This window comes from Myotis yumanensis, unplaced genomic scaffold, assembly GCF_028538775.1.
Source record: "Myotis yumanensis isolate MYYU_CA2020_CCGP unplaced genomic scaffold, mMyoYum1.0.hap1 SCAF_4, whole genome shotgun sequence".
In the NCBI taxonomy this organism is placed as follows: domain Eukaryota; kingdom Metazoa; phylum Chordata; class Mammalia; order Chiroptera; family Vespertilionidae; genus Myotis; species Myotis yumanensis.
In genome coordinates, this window is record NW_027223755.1 from 14,878,492 (window position 1) to 14,895,565 (window position 17,074).

General features: G+C 40.0%; 1 protein-coding gene across 1 annotated transcript in view; it reads right to left on the reverse strand.

Moving 5' to 3' along the window:
• Window positions 1–17,074, reverse strand: part of DNAH5 (dynein axonemal heavy chain 5) — a 183,356-nt gene that overhangs the window by 152,000 nt on the left and 14,282 nt on the right. The window contains exons 3-11 of the mRNA XM_070411907.1: window positions 16,051–16,135; window positions 13,469–13,629; window positions 11,807–12,028; window positions 7,592–7,729; window positions 6,667–6,843; window positions 5,114–5,227; window positions 4,306–4,413; window positions 1,118–1,240; window positions 352–567 (exon numbers count right to left, since the gene is read on the reverse strand). Coding sequence (XP_070268008.1) covers window positions 352–567; window positions 1,118–1,240; window positions 4,306–4,413; window positions 5,114–5,227; window positions 6,667–6,843; window positions 7,592–7,729; window positions 11,807–12,028; window positions 13,469–13,629; window positions 16,051–16,135 — 1,344 coding nt within the window. The remainder of the gene's footprint in view (window positions 1–351; window positions 568–1,117; window positions 1,241–4,305; window positions 4,414–5,113; window positions 5,228–6,666; window positions 6,844–7,591; window positions 7,730–11,806; window positions 12,029–13,468; window positions 13,630–16,050; window positions 16,136–17,074) is intronic.

Genomic DNA, 17,074 nt, shown 5'->3' on the forward strand with positions numbered 1-17,074 from the left:
CATGAACGAGTGCCTGACACATAGTACTGGCTTCATTAAATATTTCTTGCATGAATAAATGAAGTGATAAGTTATATTTAAACACTTTTCTTATGCTACTAATGAAAATGCTTTTACTAATGATGATTAATTTTAGACTATTGGGAAGTCATTATCATAACCACACACCTGAAAAGAACATATTAGCACCATTACACAATCCTCAAGTAAATGTGATTTCTTTATTGTTTAAGGGCTATGAGCTTATATTTCACATTAGGAACTATTTGAATGATTTTAAATAGTTATTTGCATAAAATACCAAAGTTTTTGTTATGGATAAGAGCAGCAACTTCAGCTGTAAAACAATACCTGGTATTTAGTGACCATGTCTTCCAGCCCTTCAATTTTCGAATCTTGCAGGACCGAATATGTCCTAAAGGCTGTAAAGATGTCTAATATCTTAGCAAGACGTCGGTGGAAAGTTTCAAATTTTCCAAAAATATACATCTCGCTGAATTCAAATTGTTTTTCATTTGGATCTTGTTTAAGCTTTTGTTTTGTCTTGTGAAAGCAGAGCTGGTATTCCTTAAAATCAAAAAGCAAAATATAAGACAGGGAAAACAACAAAGATATCAACCTTATTCTCTTCAGCAAAGGTAACGGCGACATTAGGGTGGGACTGCAAGCCCTTCCAGTTTCAAGGCTTTTCATTTACTCATCCATCAGTCTGGAATATCATCTTCTCCCATCCTCCAACCTAGCGAACTCCTAATTATCCATAATGCAACTCAGAGGAGCAGCCTTTTCACCCCAGTCCCACCATGTGAGCAATAGCCTCGCTCTGTGTCTATCTCCCCATCTGTCTATCAGAAGCTTAAGAAAACCTGTCATCTTAGTCATCTTTGTATCTTCAGTATTTAGTGTGGTGCTGGGACACAGGAGGCCTTCAAAGAGGGTAGAATAAGTGCATAAATTGGGAAGGTTTATTAACATGCAACTTTCTTAATAGTGAAGAATTACTGTTCTTTTTAGCATCCAAGATTATAATAATTGCTAAATAATTTAAGATGCATCACCAAACACAACATAAAAATAATGAAACGTTACCTAAATATATTATTAGGCTGACCATTACCTGCTTAAGTTTAATTGCAGATAATATTTTTTCCACAACAACATCCTGTGGCTGGCTCCACACAGAAGCTGTTCCATTGTTCGTAATATAAGCTTTACATGCAGATATCATCTGATTGGTCACCTGGAGTTTTCCAATAAAATGATATTATGTACATAAGACAGCCATCAGCAGTGGTTCTCAACCTTCCTAATGCCACGACCCTTTAATACAGTTCCTCATGTTGTGGTGTCCCCCAACCATAAAATTATTTTCGTTGCTACTTCATAACTGTAATTTTGCTACTGTTATGAATCGTAATGTAAATATCTGATATGCTATATGTGTTTTCCGATGGTCGCGACCCACAGGTTGAGAACCGCTGGACTAGAGTGTCCTTAACTCTTGTTCCTCTCAGGACATACAATCTGTGGACTTGAGCTTTGGATTTATTTGTTTCCATAGCAACTATGATCAAGCACTAGTCCTTTTTATTCAGCTTTATTGAGGCACAACTGATAAATAAAAATTGTATATATTTAAGGTGTACAATGTGATGATTTGATATACACAGTGAAAGATTACCACAATCAAGTTAATTAACACCTCCATCATCTCACGTAGTTATCATTTTTCATGTATGTGCTGGTAGCACTTAAGATCTGCTCTCTTTAACAAAGGATGTGAAGGACCTATACACCGAAAACCTCAAGACATTATTAGAAGAAATGGAAGAAGACACAAAGAAATGGAAAGACATTACATATTGATGGACTGGAAAAATCAACATAGTTAAAATGGCCATATTAGCCTGACCAGTTTGGCTCAGTGGATAGAGCATCAGCCTGCGGACTCAAGGGTCCCGGGTTCGATTCCAGTCAAGGACATGTACCTTGGTTGCGGGCACATCCCTAGTGGGGGGTATGCAGGAGGCAGCTGATCAATGTTTCTCTCTCATCAATGTTTCTAACTCTCTATCCCTCTCCCTTCCTCTCTGTAAAAAATCAATAAAATATATTTTTTTAAATAGCCATATTACCCAAAGCAATATACAGATTTGATGTAATCCCCATCAAAATCCCAATGGCATTTTAAAAATATATTTTTATTCATTTCAGAGAGGAAAGGAGAGGGAGAGAGAGATAGAAACATCAATGATGAGAGAGAATCATTGATTGGTTGCCACCTGCACATCATGCTTAACGAAGTAAGTTTGATGGAAAAAGGTAAGAACCATATGATTTCACTCACATGTGGACTATAAAACTAAAAGCAAAAAAAAAAAAAAAAACAAGAGAAACAAAAACTCATAGACTCCGATAACAGTATGATAGTTACCAGAGGGAAAGGGGGAGAGAGGTTGTAAAGGGTTAAGGGGTCAAATATATGGTGAGAGAAAGAGATCTGACTTTGGGTGGTAAACACACAATGCAATATTGATGATGTATTATAGAACTGTACACTTGAAATCTATAATTTTATTAACCAATGTTACCCCAATAAATTTAATTTTTTAAAATAAAAATGATCTGCTCTCTTAGCAAATGTCCAGTGCACAACACAGTATTGCTAACTATAGTCACCATCTGTACATTAGACCCCCAGAACTTATTCACCTTATATAATTGAAAGTTTATACATTTTTACCATCTTCCCATTTCCGCCAACCCCCCAGTCCCTAGCAACCACCACTTTCCTCTGCTTCTATTTGTTCAACATTTTTAGACTCCACACATATATTGTCTAAAACATTTGTGAAATCACAGAGTTGGAAGGACCATGGACAATCCCCAGTTCAAGCCCCCTAGAAATGATTCACTTTCCAACCTAAACGCTGCTAAGAGTTTCCCTGATCTCCTTGAGTAGCATGCTCTACCACCTAACTCAGTTTCTAAGTGCCATGTGGACTGTCCACCTGATCATTTCATGCCACTGGATCTGCAGCAGACATGTCTATAGGAGAAGGCAACAGAAAAAAAGAGTAAAGCTAATGTAGGTAACTACTAGCATTTTATCCATCTGTCCAAACTTTAAAAAGACTTCAGACTTTTCTCGGTGACTTTTTATAAATTAAAAGGAAAACTGGACGACTACTGTATGCATGGAATGACATGATGGCTGGGATTTAGTGCAAAGGTCGGGGGTATAAGTGAAAGAAGGCTGGCCATGTGTTAATAGTTGTTGAATCTGCGTAATATGTACATGGGGGTTCAGTATACAATTCTCTTTCCTTTTGTACCTGCTTCAAATGTCCCATAATGAAAGGATTTGGAAATTTAGATAAATGGTGGTTTTACAATTCTATTCAACAAGGCCTGCAAATAATGTGCAAGTCAATTTGTGTTGTTACTAAAGTAACAACACAAGTTGACTTTTGAGTCTTCTGCCCAGGAACTAGCCCCCGTGTGGCCCCCACATGTAGTTTTAAAGTGTTGTCAGGAGTTGCTGTCTTGCTACTTGGTGAGAAAGCAGAAGAATTTTTCGCTGAGCGCGCGAGGCTGATGGCCCTATTCCCAGGAAGAAGCATGACTCCTACAGCATTAGTATTCACAGCACAAGCCACGGTGAAAATTCCTCTATTTTAATACATTTAAAATTTTGCCTTGGCAATGAAAAAGTCATTTATTTCTCAGAGACCATTCATTGTGGGAAAAGCAACAGTGCTCACCATAAACACTTAGGAGTTAGGACATAAGGTTTAAACATCGTTACGGTTTTTTGGCAGAATCACTATAATTGCTTTATGGATTACTGGAACATTGCAAGAGGCTTTTATTATCGAGATTACTATCCTAATAACACCGAGTAAACAACTGTGGCATCAAATAAATTCGGTATAGTAGCTTATAAATATGAAACAGGAGATAGTCTGTTTTTTCTTAATTAAAATTTACCCATCAGAATAAATAATGTGCTCAATAACATAGGTAAGAAATTCCAAAAAGAATCTTTTTTCATTTTCATTATATATATAACACAATATTTATTATAACAATTACTTTGGGAAATTATGCTTCATGATGTGGCCAGAATCAGCCTCTAACATAAACTGAATTCTAGCTCCATTGAGGGATTAAGCTTTTTTTTTTAAATTGTAGTATTCAGAGACATTGGGTTGTATTGATATGGTAATTTTTAATTACCAAAATAGTGACCATTGGCAAAGAAATATCAGCAACCGCACTGCGGACTTTATGCTATACACTTACCTTTACAAACAGAGACGTAATCTTCTCAGAGGTGTTATAATAATGGGAGATACTATAGATCATTTTAATGGCATTTATAAGTGTAGGAATAGCATCAATCATGGCTATCTGGAAGACACCACAAAATTTTTCTGGGAAACAAATATCAAATTCAGCAAAATTCTAATAGTCTAATCATGTCACCTAGTAACTTTTACTTAAAAATTTAAAATATTATCTAACACTTTCCATAAATACATTTAAGGATCATTTTGTTATTTAGTCATATTCAGTTAATCACATTTTATTTCAATGCAAGAAACATTAACTTTCTTTTAATGACAAGGAGGTTGTGTCAACTAACAATCAAGTTTGTAATCAATAAAAGCAGGCACTTCCTAAAGTTAAAAGTTCAAAAAAAACACCTGCTCGATGACTCTTCCCACAGTAGGGTAGCCCAGAATGTCAGCTGCAATATTTAATGGAAAATGCAATGTGCAAGAAATGTTTTTTAAATAGCACATATACATCTTTGATAGATGGAAGGATGGATGGATGGATAGAGATACGTAGATACATAGCTATATAGACATAGATAGGTATAGATATAGATATAGATATAGATATAGATATAGATATAGATATAGATATACTAGATATAGATATAGATATGTAGACGTGTGGGTATATATACATATCATTTTCTTAAAAAGAGATTTCTAAGACTTTTCCAACAGACTGTAATATCTACAAACCAAAACTCTACACTCAATTCAGCTGTTATAAAAGGGCCATCAGGAGACTGAGAGGGTAGAAATAATTAACTCACAGGGTCATTGCTGTACAAGGGGTCACAGCATTTTTCAAGTGTGTACAAATATTTGACATTGTCCTTTGCCTCGTTAGCTGCATCGGTGATTCGAATATCCATCTCCCGCCAAGTCTAAGCACAGTACAAGAAAGCAATTTTAATGCAATTATTAATAGAGAAGCTTCCAATATAACAGCTGCTAAGAGTCACCACAGATCCCTTGGGTCCGACTTTCACTTTGTCCTGTGCATCTTACATAAAACTGAACCCAGAGGGGTGAAGGACATTGTCACACTGAAGAGTAATTTTAATCTTTTTACTAGGCCTTCTCTTATAAAACCTATTAAGTAACTAGGACAGAGCATCAGGAGGGAAGCAATTATTAACTGCCAACCCTATACCAGGACTGTGCTATGACCTAGGAATTTCAAAATGGACAGATATCTAAAAGTAGGAGAAGTAAAAGGAAGTGATTTAGCTCCAGCCAACATGTTCAACTGACTTCATTGAAGTCCTACTGATATTTCTGAACTATAGCACAATGAAATGGTTGCATTCTTTGGACAATAATACAAGGTAAATCTAAAGCAGTTATTGAAACAAATTATTATTATTTAAATTATTTTCATAGATTGAAACATCCATGCAAATGGCTAATAAATTGTCTTTATGGCACCAATGCCAGGTGTGGTTGGCACCTCTGTGATGGTTCCCAGTGACCACCGACTCCGGGTATTCGTGGTCTTGTGTCATCCCCACCCCTTGATTGCGGGCTGAATCTAGCTTTGCTTCTAACAAATAGGGTGTGACAAAGTGATGGGATGTCACTTCTGGAATTACTTTACCGAAAGACTGTGGCTTCCATGTGGGGTGCTCTCTTGCACTCTGCACATACTCCCTTTAATGGAAGCCAGCTGCCAGGTTGTGAGGGGCCCGATAAGTGGTAAAAAACTAAAGAAGCCTCCAGCCAACAGCCAGCAAGGAACTGAATCTTGCAACACCCACATGAGTGACTTGGAATCATATCCTCCCCGGTCGAGCCTGCTGATGAGCCAATACACCTATTGCAACCTCATGAGAGATCCTGAGTCAGAGGCACCCAGCTAACCTGCACCCAAATTCCTGACCCACGGACTGTGGGACACTAAATGTTTGCTTTAAATTGCTGAGTTTGAGGGTAAACTGTAACACAGCAATATAAAACTAATATACCAGAACTAAAAATATATATATATATATATATATATATATATATATATATATATAAGTTTTCATTATTACTACTCTTAGTTGGTCTGAATTCATACTGTATATATAATCATGTTATGATGTGCTATCTTAATTACATGCAATGTCCTCTAATGATACATATACATACAGGTATATCAGCCAACAAATATCTTTAATTCAAAAGCTATTTCCATGTTATCAAAAATTATAGAAGGGCCATATCCAATCTTCATTTTTTTCATGGGAGTATAATAATGTGTTTCTGTCCCTGATTACTCTGTGACCTGAAATACCCTAGAACATGAATTTCCCACTGCATGCAGCAAAAAGTGGCTGACAACCTTCAGAAGTTTCGACTTGGCAGCAGCAAGCACTGCCAACACAGCCTTCACATCTGGGCTTTTCAATTGATCCAAAAGGTAGTTAAACTTGGACAGTCTCTTTTTCCAGTGCTCCAACTCCGCTCGGGGCCCAAGGTCATCTGCTTCCTTCCGCAGCTGATTGTTTTCCGCCAGGATCTGTGAATGCACAGGACAAACGTGAACCACTGAGTGGGGGCTGGAGGTATGAATGCTATAGATAAGCAAAAAAATAAGGAAATGAGTGATGCTATCTGAACGTGCTCCAGGCTTATTCATTTGCATGTTTTGAATGATAGCCTTTTACTAACTTGGCACGTATCCATTTTACAACCTCCACAAAAACTTAGTTGACTTGTTCTAACTGAAAACTACTCACTTAAGGAGTTATAATAAGCTTTTGGAGGACCTGACCTCAGCACATTTCCTTGGTTATAGTCACTTACTATGTATAACCTCAAAGCAATATAACCTGAGAAAGTCCCCACGCCTATGTTGGTTAATTTCAATTGTGTTTACTTTTTGATGCAATGTCCACCTTCACTTAGGACTTTCCAGAAAATATTTTTTAAGGTTAAGTCTCAAGATCTCTCTTTGGAGGACACACTAAATGAGAAAACTCTGAATTTCTGCAGATGTTCTCATCAAAGTAAATTATGCCTTGAGGGGAAAAGTAGCAAAGTGCTGTCTTCTAGTTCTGTAAGCATACAGAGTCATTAACTTTCATCTCTTAGAATTCTTACTATCTCTTCCTAACTAATGAGTCTAAATTAACGCCAGGGGAACCTCTCACCTTTTCAGGCACTCATGGTAAAATCCTTAGGCAAATGGGAATAGCAAATGATATACCTTCTTCCATTGGCCAGTTCAGTAGCATGGCAACTGATATTTGGTTTCTGGAAATTACCTGTTCTGTTTGTTTGATCCATACTTTCATACACCCTTCTATTTTTCCCAAAGTCTCGGGGTTATTAGCTAGAGTCACATAGTCTATCGGTTCTTTCAGGGTTTTCAGTTCAAATATGTCACACTTTTGAAGGTTCACCTAATTAAAATGAAAATTAGATAATAAGGTGGTGCTTTTTAAACCTGCGCACGCACGCACAAACACACACACACACACACACACACACACACACACACAGGTTGACCCCTCGGCTTAGAATTATCTTAAGGGGTCCCTCCAGTATAAACCAGCCCTGCTCTCTGAAGAAATACCCTGAAACAGTGAGGCATCCAATGCCCAATCCTCACACACACTGAGCACACCACTTGAGAAGATGGGTCTGAGGTCAAATTCTGGGTAAAAAAGAAAGACTGAACTAGAGGGGAAGATAACATCACAGAATTTGGGAATTAATAGGGAACTTGAAAATTAATGTTAACTCATGAAACCAAAGAAAGTAGGGAAGCTTCAAGAAAATTGACTGGGAGGAGAAACCAAGATGGCGGCATAGGTAAAGACTGGAAATTGCTGCCTCGCACAACCACTTCAAAAATACAACTAAAAGATAAAACGGACATCACCCAGAACCACAGGAAGGCTGGCTGAGTGGAAATTCTACAACTAGAAGGAAAGAGAAAAGCACACTGAGACTCAGAGGAGGTGAGGAAGTAAAGTGCAGAGGTACGGAGGCGCACGTGGAAAGGGCTGGCAACTGAGGACACGGTTGTCTTTTTCAATCGGGAGGGAGTCTCAAGCTCCCGACTGCTCTGAACCTCAGTTCCGGGCGAGTCTCTGGGGACCCAGACTCATACGGGGAGACACTGGACTGTCTGGCATCGGTTGGAACTCGAGGGTGGCTTTCTCTCAGAGGTGCTTGCAGAGATTACTGGGACACTGAGACACAGGACCTCTTAGGGTAGGACTGAGGATCTGCCATAGCTGTTTGCTCCGCCCTGTTGATTCCCTGAGACCCCACCCTACCCAAGCTGTGCACAGAGGCTTTTGCATATGAAAGGCCTGGCCTTCTGCAATCTGAAAATTACCTAACAAACTGCAGCTGGGTCAGAGAGACCCAGACATCCAAAAGAAGGCCCAAGGCCCCACAACAGCTTGCATTGCTTCACAGCTGGGCCTCATCTGGGCACCTCCAAATCCCAAACAAAGAAGAGGAATCTTCAGATCTCTCTGTAGCTCCAGCTGGGTAGCCTCAGGCAGAGGCTAAATTAGCACCTCCTTAGAGATCCAAGTGCCAGTGTACCCAGTGGTCAGAGTGGGACCATCCAGATTACAAATCCTCAGATCCATAAGGGACACACTCAAGGGGCAACTCAGTGAGCACCAAAGCCCCACTGAAGCAAGTCTTGCCCCAGAAGGGTGTCTCCAGCACAGAAGAGAACTTAGACACAGCTGATTCTCACAGCCAATTGGCCTGGAGGTCAATTCCTCCCAGCGATACCTACAACAATCAAGCCTTAACTACAACAAGACTGTGCACAAAGCCCACAAAGGGGTGCACCAAGAGTGTCCACCTCAGGTAATTGGGAAGGCTGAGCCACTGGGCCCTATAGGACACCTAGCACAGAAAGCCACTCTATCAACACAGGAAAGCAGCCAAAATGCGGAGACAAAGAAACAGGTCACAAATGACAGAAATGGAGGAAAGCAAACTACTGGATATAGAGTTCAAAACCAAACTTATAAGGTTTTTCAAGAATTTTCTAGAAACCTGTAATACTTTAAGCGAAAAATAAAAAAATAAAAAAATACACACAAAAAAAAAAGAAAAAGAAAAAAAAATAAAAAAAATAAAAAAAAAGAATTTTCTAGAAACCGCCGATAAATTTAGTGAGACCCTCAAGAAATCTAGTAAGACCCTCGAGGATATGAACAAGGACCAACTAGAAATTAAGCATACACTGACTAGAATAAAGAATATTATACAGAGTTCCAACAGCAGACTAGAGGATCCCAAGAATCAAGTCAAAGATTTGAAATACCAAGAAGCAAAAAACACCCAACTGGAAAAACAAAAAGAAAAAAGAATCCAAAAATATGAAGATAGTGTAAGGAGCCTCTGGGACAACTTCAAGCGTACGAGCATCCAAATTATGGGGGCGCCAGAAGAAGAGAGAGAGCAAGATATTGAAAACATATTTGAAGAAATAATGATAGAAAACTTCCCCCACCTGGTGAAAGAAATAGACTTACAAGTCTAGGAAGCACAGAGAATCCCAAACAAAAGGAATCCAAAGAGGACCACACCAAGACACATCATAATTAAAATGCCAAGAGCAAAAGACAAAGAGAGAATCTTAAAAGCAGCAAGAGAAAAACAGTTAGTTACCTACAAGGGAGTACCCATAAGACTGTCAGCTGATTTCTCAACAGAAACTATGCAGGCCAGAAGGGAGTGGCAAGAAATATTCAAAGTGATGAATGCCAAGAACCTACAACCTAGATTACTTTACCCAGCAAAGCTATCATTCAGAATTGAAGGTCAGATAAAGAGCTTCACAGATAAGAAAAAGCTAAAGGAGTTCATCACCACCAAACCAGTATTATATGAAATGCTGAAAGGTATCCTTTAAGAAGAGGAAGAAGAAAAAGGTAAAGATACAAATTGTGAACAACAAATACACATCTATCAACAAGTGAATCTAAAAATCAAGTGAATAAATAATCTGATGAACAGAATAAACTGGTGAATATAATAGAAATCAGGGGCATAGAAAGGGAGTGGACTGACTATTCTCAGGGGGGAAAGGGGTGTGGGGGGTGCGGGAAGAGACTGGACAAAAATCGTACACCTATGGATGAGGACGGGGGTGGGGGGGGTAAGGGCAGAGGGTGGGGTGGGAACCGGGTGGAGGCGAGCTATGGGGGGAAAAAAGAGGAACAACTGTAATAATCTGAACAATAAAGATTTAATTTTTTAAAAAAGTAAGAAAGAAAATTAACTGATAGAGAGGAGTAATTTCTAATTTATCACATTCGTTTTTGCAAACTAACCAGAGGGATATGTTCTCTTGTCCTGACTCAATAACATCTTTATAGTTAGCAAGTTCACTGACAGCACAAATACTTATTTTAGGAGGAGGAAGGAGGAAGGGGGGAGTAAAGGATGTGTTGGATTTTGACTTGACAATGAAACCTAGTGTGTTTTTAAACACACATCATACAAAACAGATCTCAATATTTACTGAAGATATTTTCCCTTGAGAGGAGTGAGTGCTATATTGTCAATGGTATCATGGGCTCTATTCTTCTACATCCCACTCATGCTGGGTGTGGGCTGTCATCTACCCCAGAAATCACTAACAAAGGCTTACACAGATGGAACAAATTTTATAGAAGCTGAAGTTCACATTTGCCACACTTATTATTAAAGGCACTTTGGTCACTGGCTGAACCAAAGGGCCTGACCCACTCTCTCCTCTCCAGATGTGTTAATTCCTCTCTCCTCCCTCCTTTCCAGGATTTCCTTCATTCCTACCCACCACCACCACCCACCCCGCCAGACACACACACACACACACACACACAAACACACAAACACACAAACACACACACACACTACACACATACACACACACTCTGGGTCCAAGTTCCTTCCTTCTGGGATGCAGAGCAATGCCACAAGCATTTCATACTCTGCAGTCACACATCTGACATGTCTGAGTCTTCCATCATAGTCACCATTTCAATGGAACCTCTGATGCATTAATCACTCTGAACTAAGGAATTTAAATCTAGTCACCACCACATCATGAGGGGGCAATAAAAATGCCCATGAGCCCTAGCTGGTTTGGCTCAGCAGATAGAGCATCAGCCTGAGGATTAAAGGGTCCCAGGTTCGATTCCGGTCAGGGACACATACCTTGGTTGCAAGCTCCTCCCTGACCCGGGCCCTGGTCAGGGCTCATGCAGGAGGCAACCAATCAATGTGTTTCACATTGATGTTTCTCTCTGTCTTTCCCTCTCTCTTCCACTCTCCCTAAAATTCAATGAAAAAATATCCTCATGTGAGGATTAACCAAAAAAAAAAAAATGCCCATGAAATTTTTTAAAGATTTGCAAGATAGTGGGATTAAGACTATTTAAGGGAAGTATTACACACTTCTATGTTGATTTGTTCACCCCTGACCATTTTTGAAGGAGTAACTGCTTCGTGCTTACCTTCTCCTTCAAACTCTCCTGCGCGCCTGACAGGACACTCACAAAGCCTTCCAGAGAGCTCAGGAACTCCTGCTGAATGGCGGGTGCTTCCTGAAGCCCCTCGAGCTCACCCCAGCCCTGGCCCATGGCCCTGAGCGCGGGAATGAAGATGTCCGACAGCAAACGCCGCATGCTATTGAGCAGGCCCCCATCTGCAGCATCCAACATGTTAAAGCTCACCTCCTGGAAAGCAAATGGGACCCTTTACTGTAAAAACGACCTTCAACCACAACATAGCTACTAAGTCTTCTGTGAAAGTTGTCCATTAACCAACCATCCTATGGCAGTGAGTAAAGACCACCCGAGAAAAGCAAAGGCTAGTAATTCAGTGCTTGCTGTAGTAAGGGAGTCCGCCACCATCACCTGCCTTCGGCACAGCCTCATAGGCAGCGAGTGGGAGAGCCTTCTTGTGGGGTGTCCTGATTGGGGGTGCTTCGTGGGGAAGCTGGAGGAGGGCTAATAGAAGCAGGGCATCCTATGTGGTGGGTGGGAGAACACACTTGGCTTTCCCTGGTGGCCCCAGAGAAGGCCATTGGAAGTACGGACAAACGTTCAGTAGACTGGCACCCAAGAATAAAATCCTGCCATTCTGACCAACTGTGACAGCAGTTACTGTTTAGCTTCCTAGTTGGCTTTCCGGAGAGTCTGACTAGCAGGCTGGTTACCTGGGGTTTTGTTTTTTTGTTTTTTGTAGACAGGGGGTTGCTTTCCTGGGCAGGTTGCTGCAGGTTGGAGGTCAAAGTTTTATTGTTACAGATGGTCTGGCCATGGTCTGTTTTTCTATTCAGTATCTCTATCCAGTAAATTATTTCTCACACCCTAGTTAAGACATAAGCTTTACACTATTCTAAACTGCAATCATAACAATAAAAATGAAACAAATAGAGCAGAAGACGTTTACCAGTTTATCTACACCAAGCAGATAATGTACCTATTAAGGGCAGGGGAGACATGTACCGATGAACTTTATTCTGCACAGAAAAGAATAAAGTTATATATGTTCACTTTAAAAAGTCTGATTTCACCATTATAAACTTTTGAACAATAATAGATACAGAGGCAGAGCTGCCTCACACAGATTGTCAAACTGCAGCGGGAAGGCCGGGGAGGGTTGGGGGGCAGGAGGGAGGGGGTTAAGAGATCAACTGAAGGGCTTGTATGCATGCATATGAGCATAACCAATGGACATAAGACACTGGGGGGTAGGGGAAGCCGGGGTATTGTCAAGGGCGGGGGGAAAAAAAAAGGACACATATGTAATACCCTTTGTAATGCTTTAAGCAATAAAAAAAAAAAGAAAAAAAAAGTCTGATTTCAAATGTATGGAATGTCTTATAAAGTAAATTATATATGAGGAATTCTTTTTAAAAGGAAAGACACACACACACATACACACACACACACAATGTAACATCAGTTTTTGTTAATAAATTGAGTATTTAGTCCTCTTCCCTAAGAGATTTAAAGAAAATGTCCTCTTAATTGCTTGCTTTAAGTGCTTTTAAAAATACTTCTTTGAAAGGAGTTTTAGATATTTAGTGAATATTTAATAAACAATGGCTGCCTCCCGCAGAACGGAAGTGGTTTTTGGTAAGGGGGTGGAGGGCTGCCTTTGCCTCTTACCCGGTGGATGTTCTCGGGGGTGATGGCTCTGGAAGGGTCGGGCCTGATGAAGAACACACATACTCCAGTCAGAGCAACATCTTTTCCCTCCGTCACGAACACTTTAGGTTTTTTAGTCTTTGCAGAAATAGGATTTACTCCTCCTGAAGAGCTTGGTTGGCCTACAAATGCAAAAGAATGTTAGGTTCACAACTGCTATTGCAGTGATCGCCGGATAGAGCTTCCTTGTTAAAATATGTCCTGTTGGCTCATCCATGGGCCCTAGAAGGTCCAACTCCTGGACAATCTCTAGCCTGAACCCTAAAGGGATCTAAAAGGACCTGCTCAATCATAGCTTCATTTCAAAAGCATTGCTCCAGGGAAAAGCAGAAAGGAGAGGAGCAGGAATAAGAAAGATTGGTGCAGAGAAGATCCTTGCTGAAGCTCTAACAGTCATCTCGGTCACAGTGGGCCTTCCCAGGAGCAGTGGGAGTGGGTGAGGGAGGGGACAGCATCGATTGGCATATGCTACGTGTCAGGGCCTCTGATTGGAACATTGTCTACATTGTTAAACCTCTCTACAACCTGAAGGCAGGTGCAGAGCCAAGATTAAAAACCAGCTCTAACTGCAACAATCCAGACCTCCACCTCCACCTCCCACTGCTGCCCCACCTCTGTCAGGGTTGGCTCTTCACTACAATGCTGGAGTCAGGATTGTGTAGAGGCAGGAGAGCATTACGGCGAATGGTGTGACCTCTAGAGTCGGACTCCCAGAGCTTCAATCTCAGGCTGCCCTGCTTAGTCATGTGACCTTGGGCAAAGTTACTTAATCTCTCTGTGCCTCAGTTTTGTCATCTGAAAAGTGGGAATAATTCTAACATCCAGCATCTGGAATTGTTGTCAGGATTAAATAAGTGAAAACCTGTAAAGCCCTTAGAAATGTATATCAAAAGACTAGCTCACTAAGCATTATCATTATTACTATCTGAAAATTCATTTTTGGTCATGCAAGCATGCAGTTCATGAGTGGATCATGTAAGTACACGGAGTATGCTCTGAGCTCTTCCACTGTGTTCTTACCTGCCCCAGAAAGTGTTAGATCTCCAAATGAACTGGTAGCTCAAACAAGACTATTGGGGTAGGGAGCAAGATCATTAGTGCTAACAAAAGGAGTTGGGGAGGGGAGTGGATTGGAAGCTGAATCCTGAGACCCTGGGATTAGACCCTCCTAGGGCAGTGGTCGGCAAACTCATTAGTCAACAGAGCCAAATATCAACAGTACAACGATTGAAACTTCTTTTGAGAGCCAAATTTTTTAAACTTAAACTATATAGGTAGGTACATTGTTATGAACTTAATTGGGGTACTCCTAAGGCTTAGGAAGATCCATACTCAAGGGGCCAAAGAGCCGCAGTTTGCTGACCACTGTCCTAGGGGAATCTTCTCCAGGGGCTCTTTCTTCCCCGTGGCTCTGGCTAGAGACTTGGACTGGGGTGCTGACAATGAACCCCTCCAAGAAAGGCAACCAGAAGCTACCTCCCTCATTCAAAACTGTGTCCCACTTCTGACTAATATCATCTGGATCTCATGAGGAAGTTGTTAAACTAGAAGCTTCAACAAGGCACCAAGGTATCAGAAGCAAAGAGAGTTTTAAGGTAAAAATAAAATCCTGCAGAAACTTCCAAGTGTCTTAGAATGGATTAAACATCTCACCCACATCAGAATCCCAAAATCTCAAGAGAGTGTGGGCTACTTCACCCAGTGCATAGTTCATGAATGAATTCTGGGATAGAATTCAAAACTTCTGTGTTATTTTGACTTTTCACTCAAAATATAAAATACTTTCTGACCACAAAACATCAATAGATAATTTTGAGGAAATGCTGATCATTTAGATTATACATGCACAATTTCCTCAGTTTTAAACAAAAAAGCATAGTCACATTATATACCAACAGCAATAACTATTTTCCCTTTCTTCAAAAAGGTAATAAAAGGATGCATATGACATGTTAATATAATCATAATATATTTGTTTATGTCACTAGCTTGGCTTTAGAATTATATGAATCCACATAAAAGTAAAATGGGATTTGCCAGTTGTCTCCACACAAAGATTCACAAATTTTTCTTAAGTGAAACTGAATAAACTTATCATTCAGTGGAATCATAGTCAGTGGAAAATAAACATAATGGACATATAACGGGAAAACTCATGTTAGGGTATTGACAACAATTCCTACGTTAAAAGGAAATAGTGCCTATATAGAGAAGAAACAGATGCTCATTAGAAGTTATAGAATATGATTGCTTGAAATGAACTAGCATGTAAGGAAAGGAAGTCTCAAAATGTAAGTTACTTTACTGTACCTTAATTACCAGTACAGCCTGACAAAGTAAACAAAACATCCCAAATAAAGATAGAACAACCAGGAGAGGTACCCATCATACCTGTCTCCTTTCCTTAAGGTAAAAATAGAACCTGGGTCTCATCCTCCACACCGCACTGCTACCTGCTCAGGTCTCACAGTGGCCTTCTGCTTCGTGCCACCCTCAATTAAATCTAACACATTTCTGGGTTGTGTCCCATCGAATTTGGATACCTGTTTCTGCTACCTCCACATCCTGATAGTAAAACATGAGGTGACGAAGACCTCCAACAGCAAAAAGCCGATCAATTCTTTCAATCTGGGGAAAAGAAAAGGCAAGGTAACAACTCTGTTCTTAATTAGAAACCGCATTTAAATCAGCATTTACTATCATCTTTCTCATTCGGATAGGACTGCATTTGATACAAGCCACATAGAAATGCCTCACATAGAAAGATTCAACTCAAAGAAGTAATTCAATTAACCATAAAAATACTTGTCACATATACAGATTTGAAGAGATTGTCTCTCCATTTTTTAAAAATATGTTTTTATTCATTTTTTAGAGAAAGAGGAAGGGAGAGGGAGAGGAAGATAGAAACATCAATGAGAGAGAAACATTGATCCACTGCCTCCTGCATATCCCCCACTGGGGATCAAACCCGCAACCCTGGGCATGTGCCCTGATCAGGAATCAAACCCATGACCTCTTGCTTCATGGGTCAAAGTTCAAGCACCGAACCATATAGGCTGGGCTGTCTCTCCATTTTTGCTCATTTCCTAAAGTGTTGAGCTGGTGAAGGCAAATATAAACATAGATGACTGTTTTATTTTCAATCAATTGCAGATCAGAAAACAAACCTTTCAAAACCCAGATAACTGTTAATATTAAATTGCAATAATCACTGAAAAAATGCCATGAGAACACACATGACATGGAACAGTCCAGCCCATAACAACTTGGAACCTGGTCCCATCCACCCCACCATGAGGATCACTGTACACCTGTAGGTCTGCCAATGGAGGTACTTCTTTTAAATTGTCAATAGCATAGTTTTGAATTCAAATGGAAAGAAAATGATAAAATCTGCACTCCCTTTAGAATGGCTACTATCAAAAAAATAGAAAGTAATAAATGTTGGCAAGGATGTAGAGAAACTGGAACCCTGTGCACTGTTGGCAAGGATGTAAAATGTCATTGTGGAAAACAGTATGGCATTTCATCAAAATATTAAAAATAGAATTACTATATTAGCCA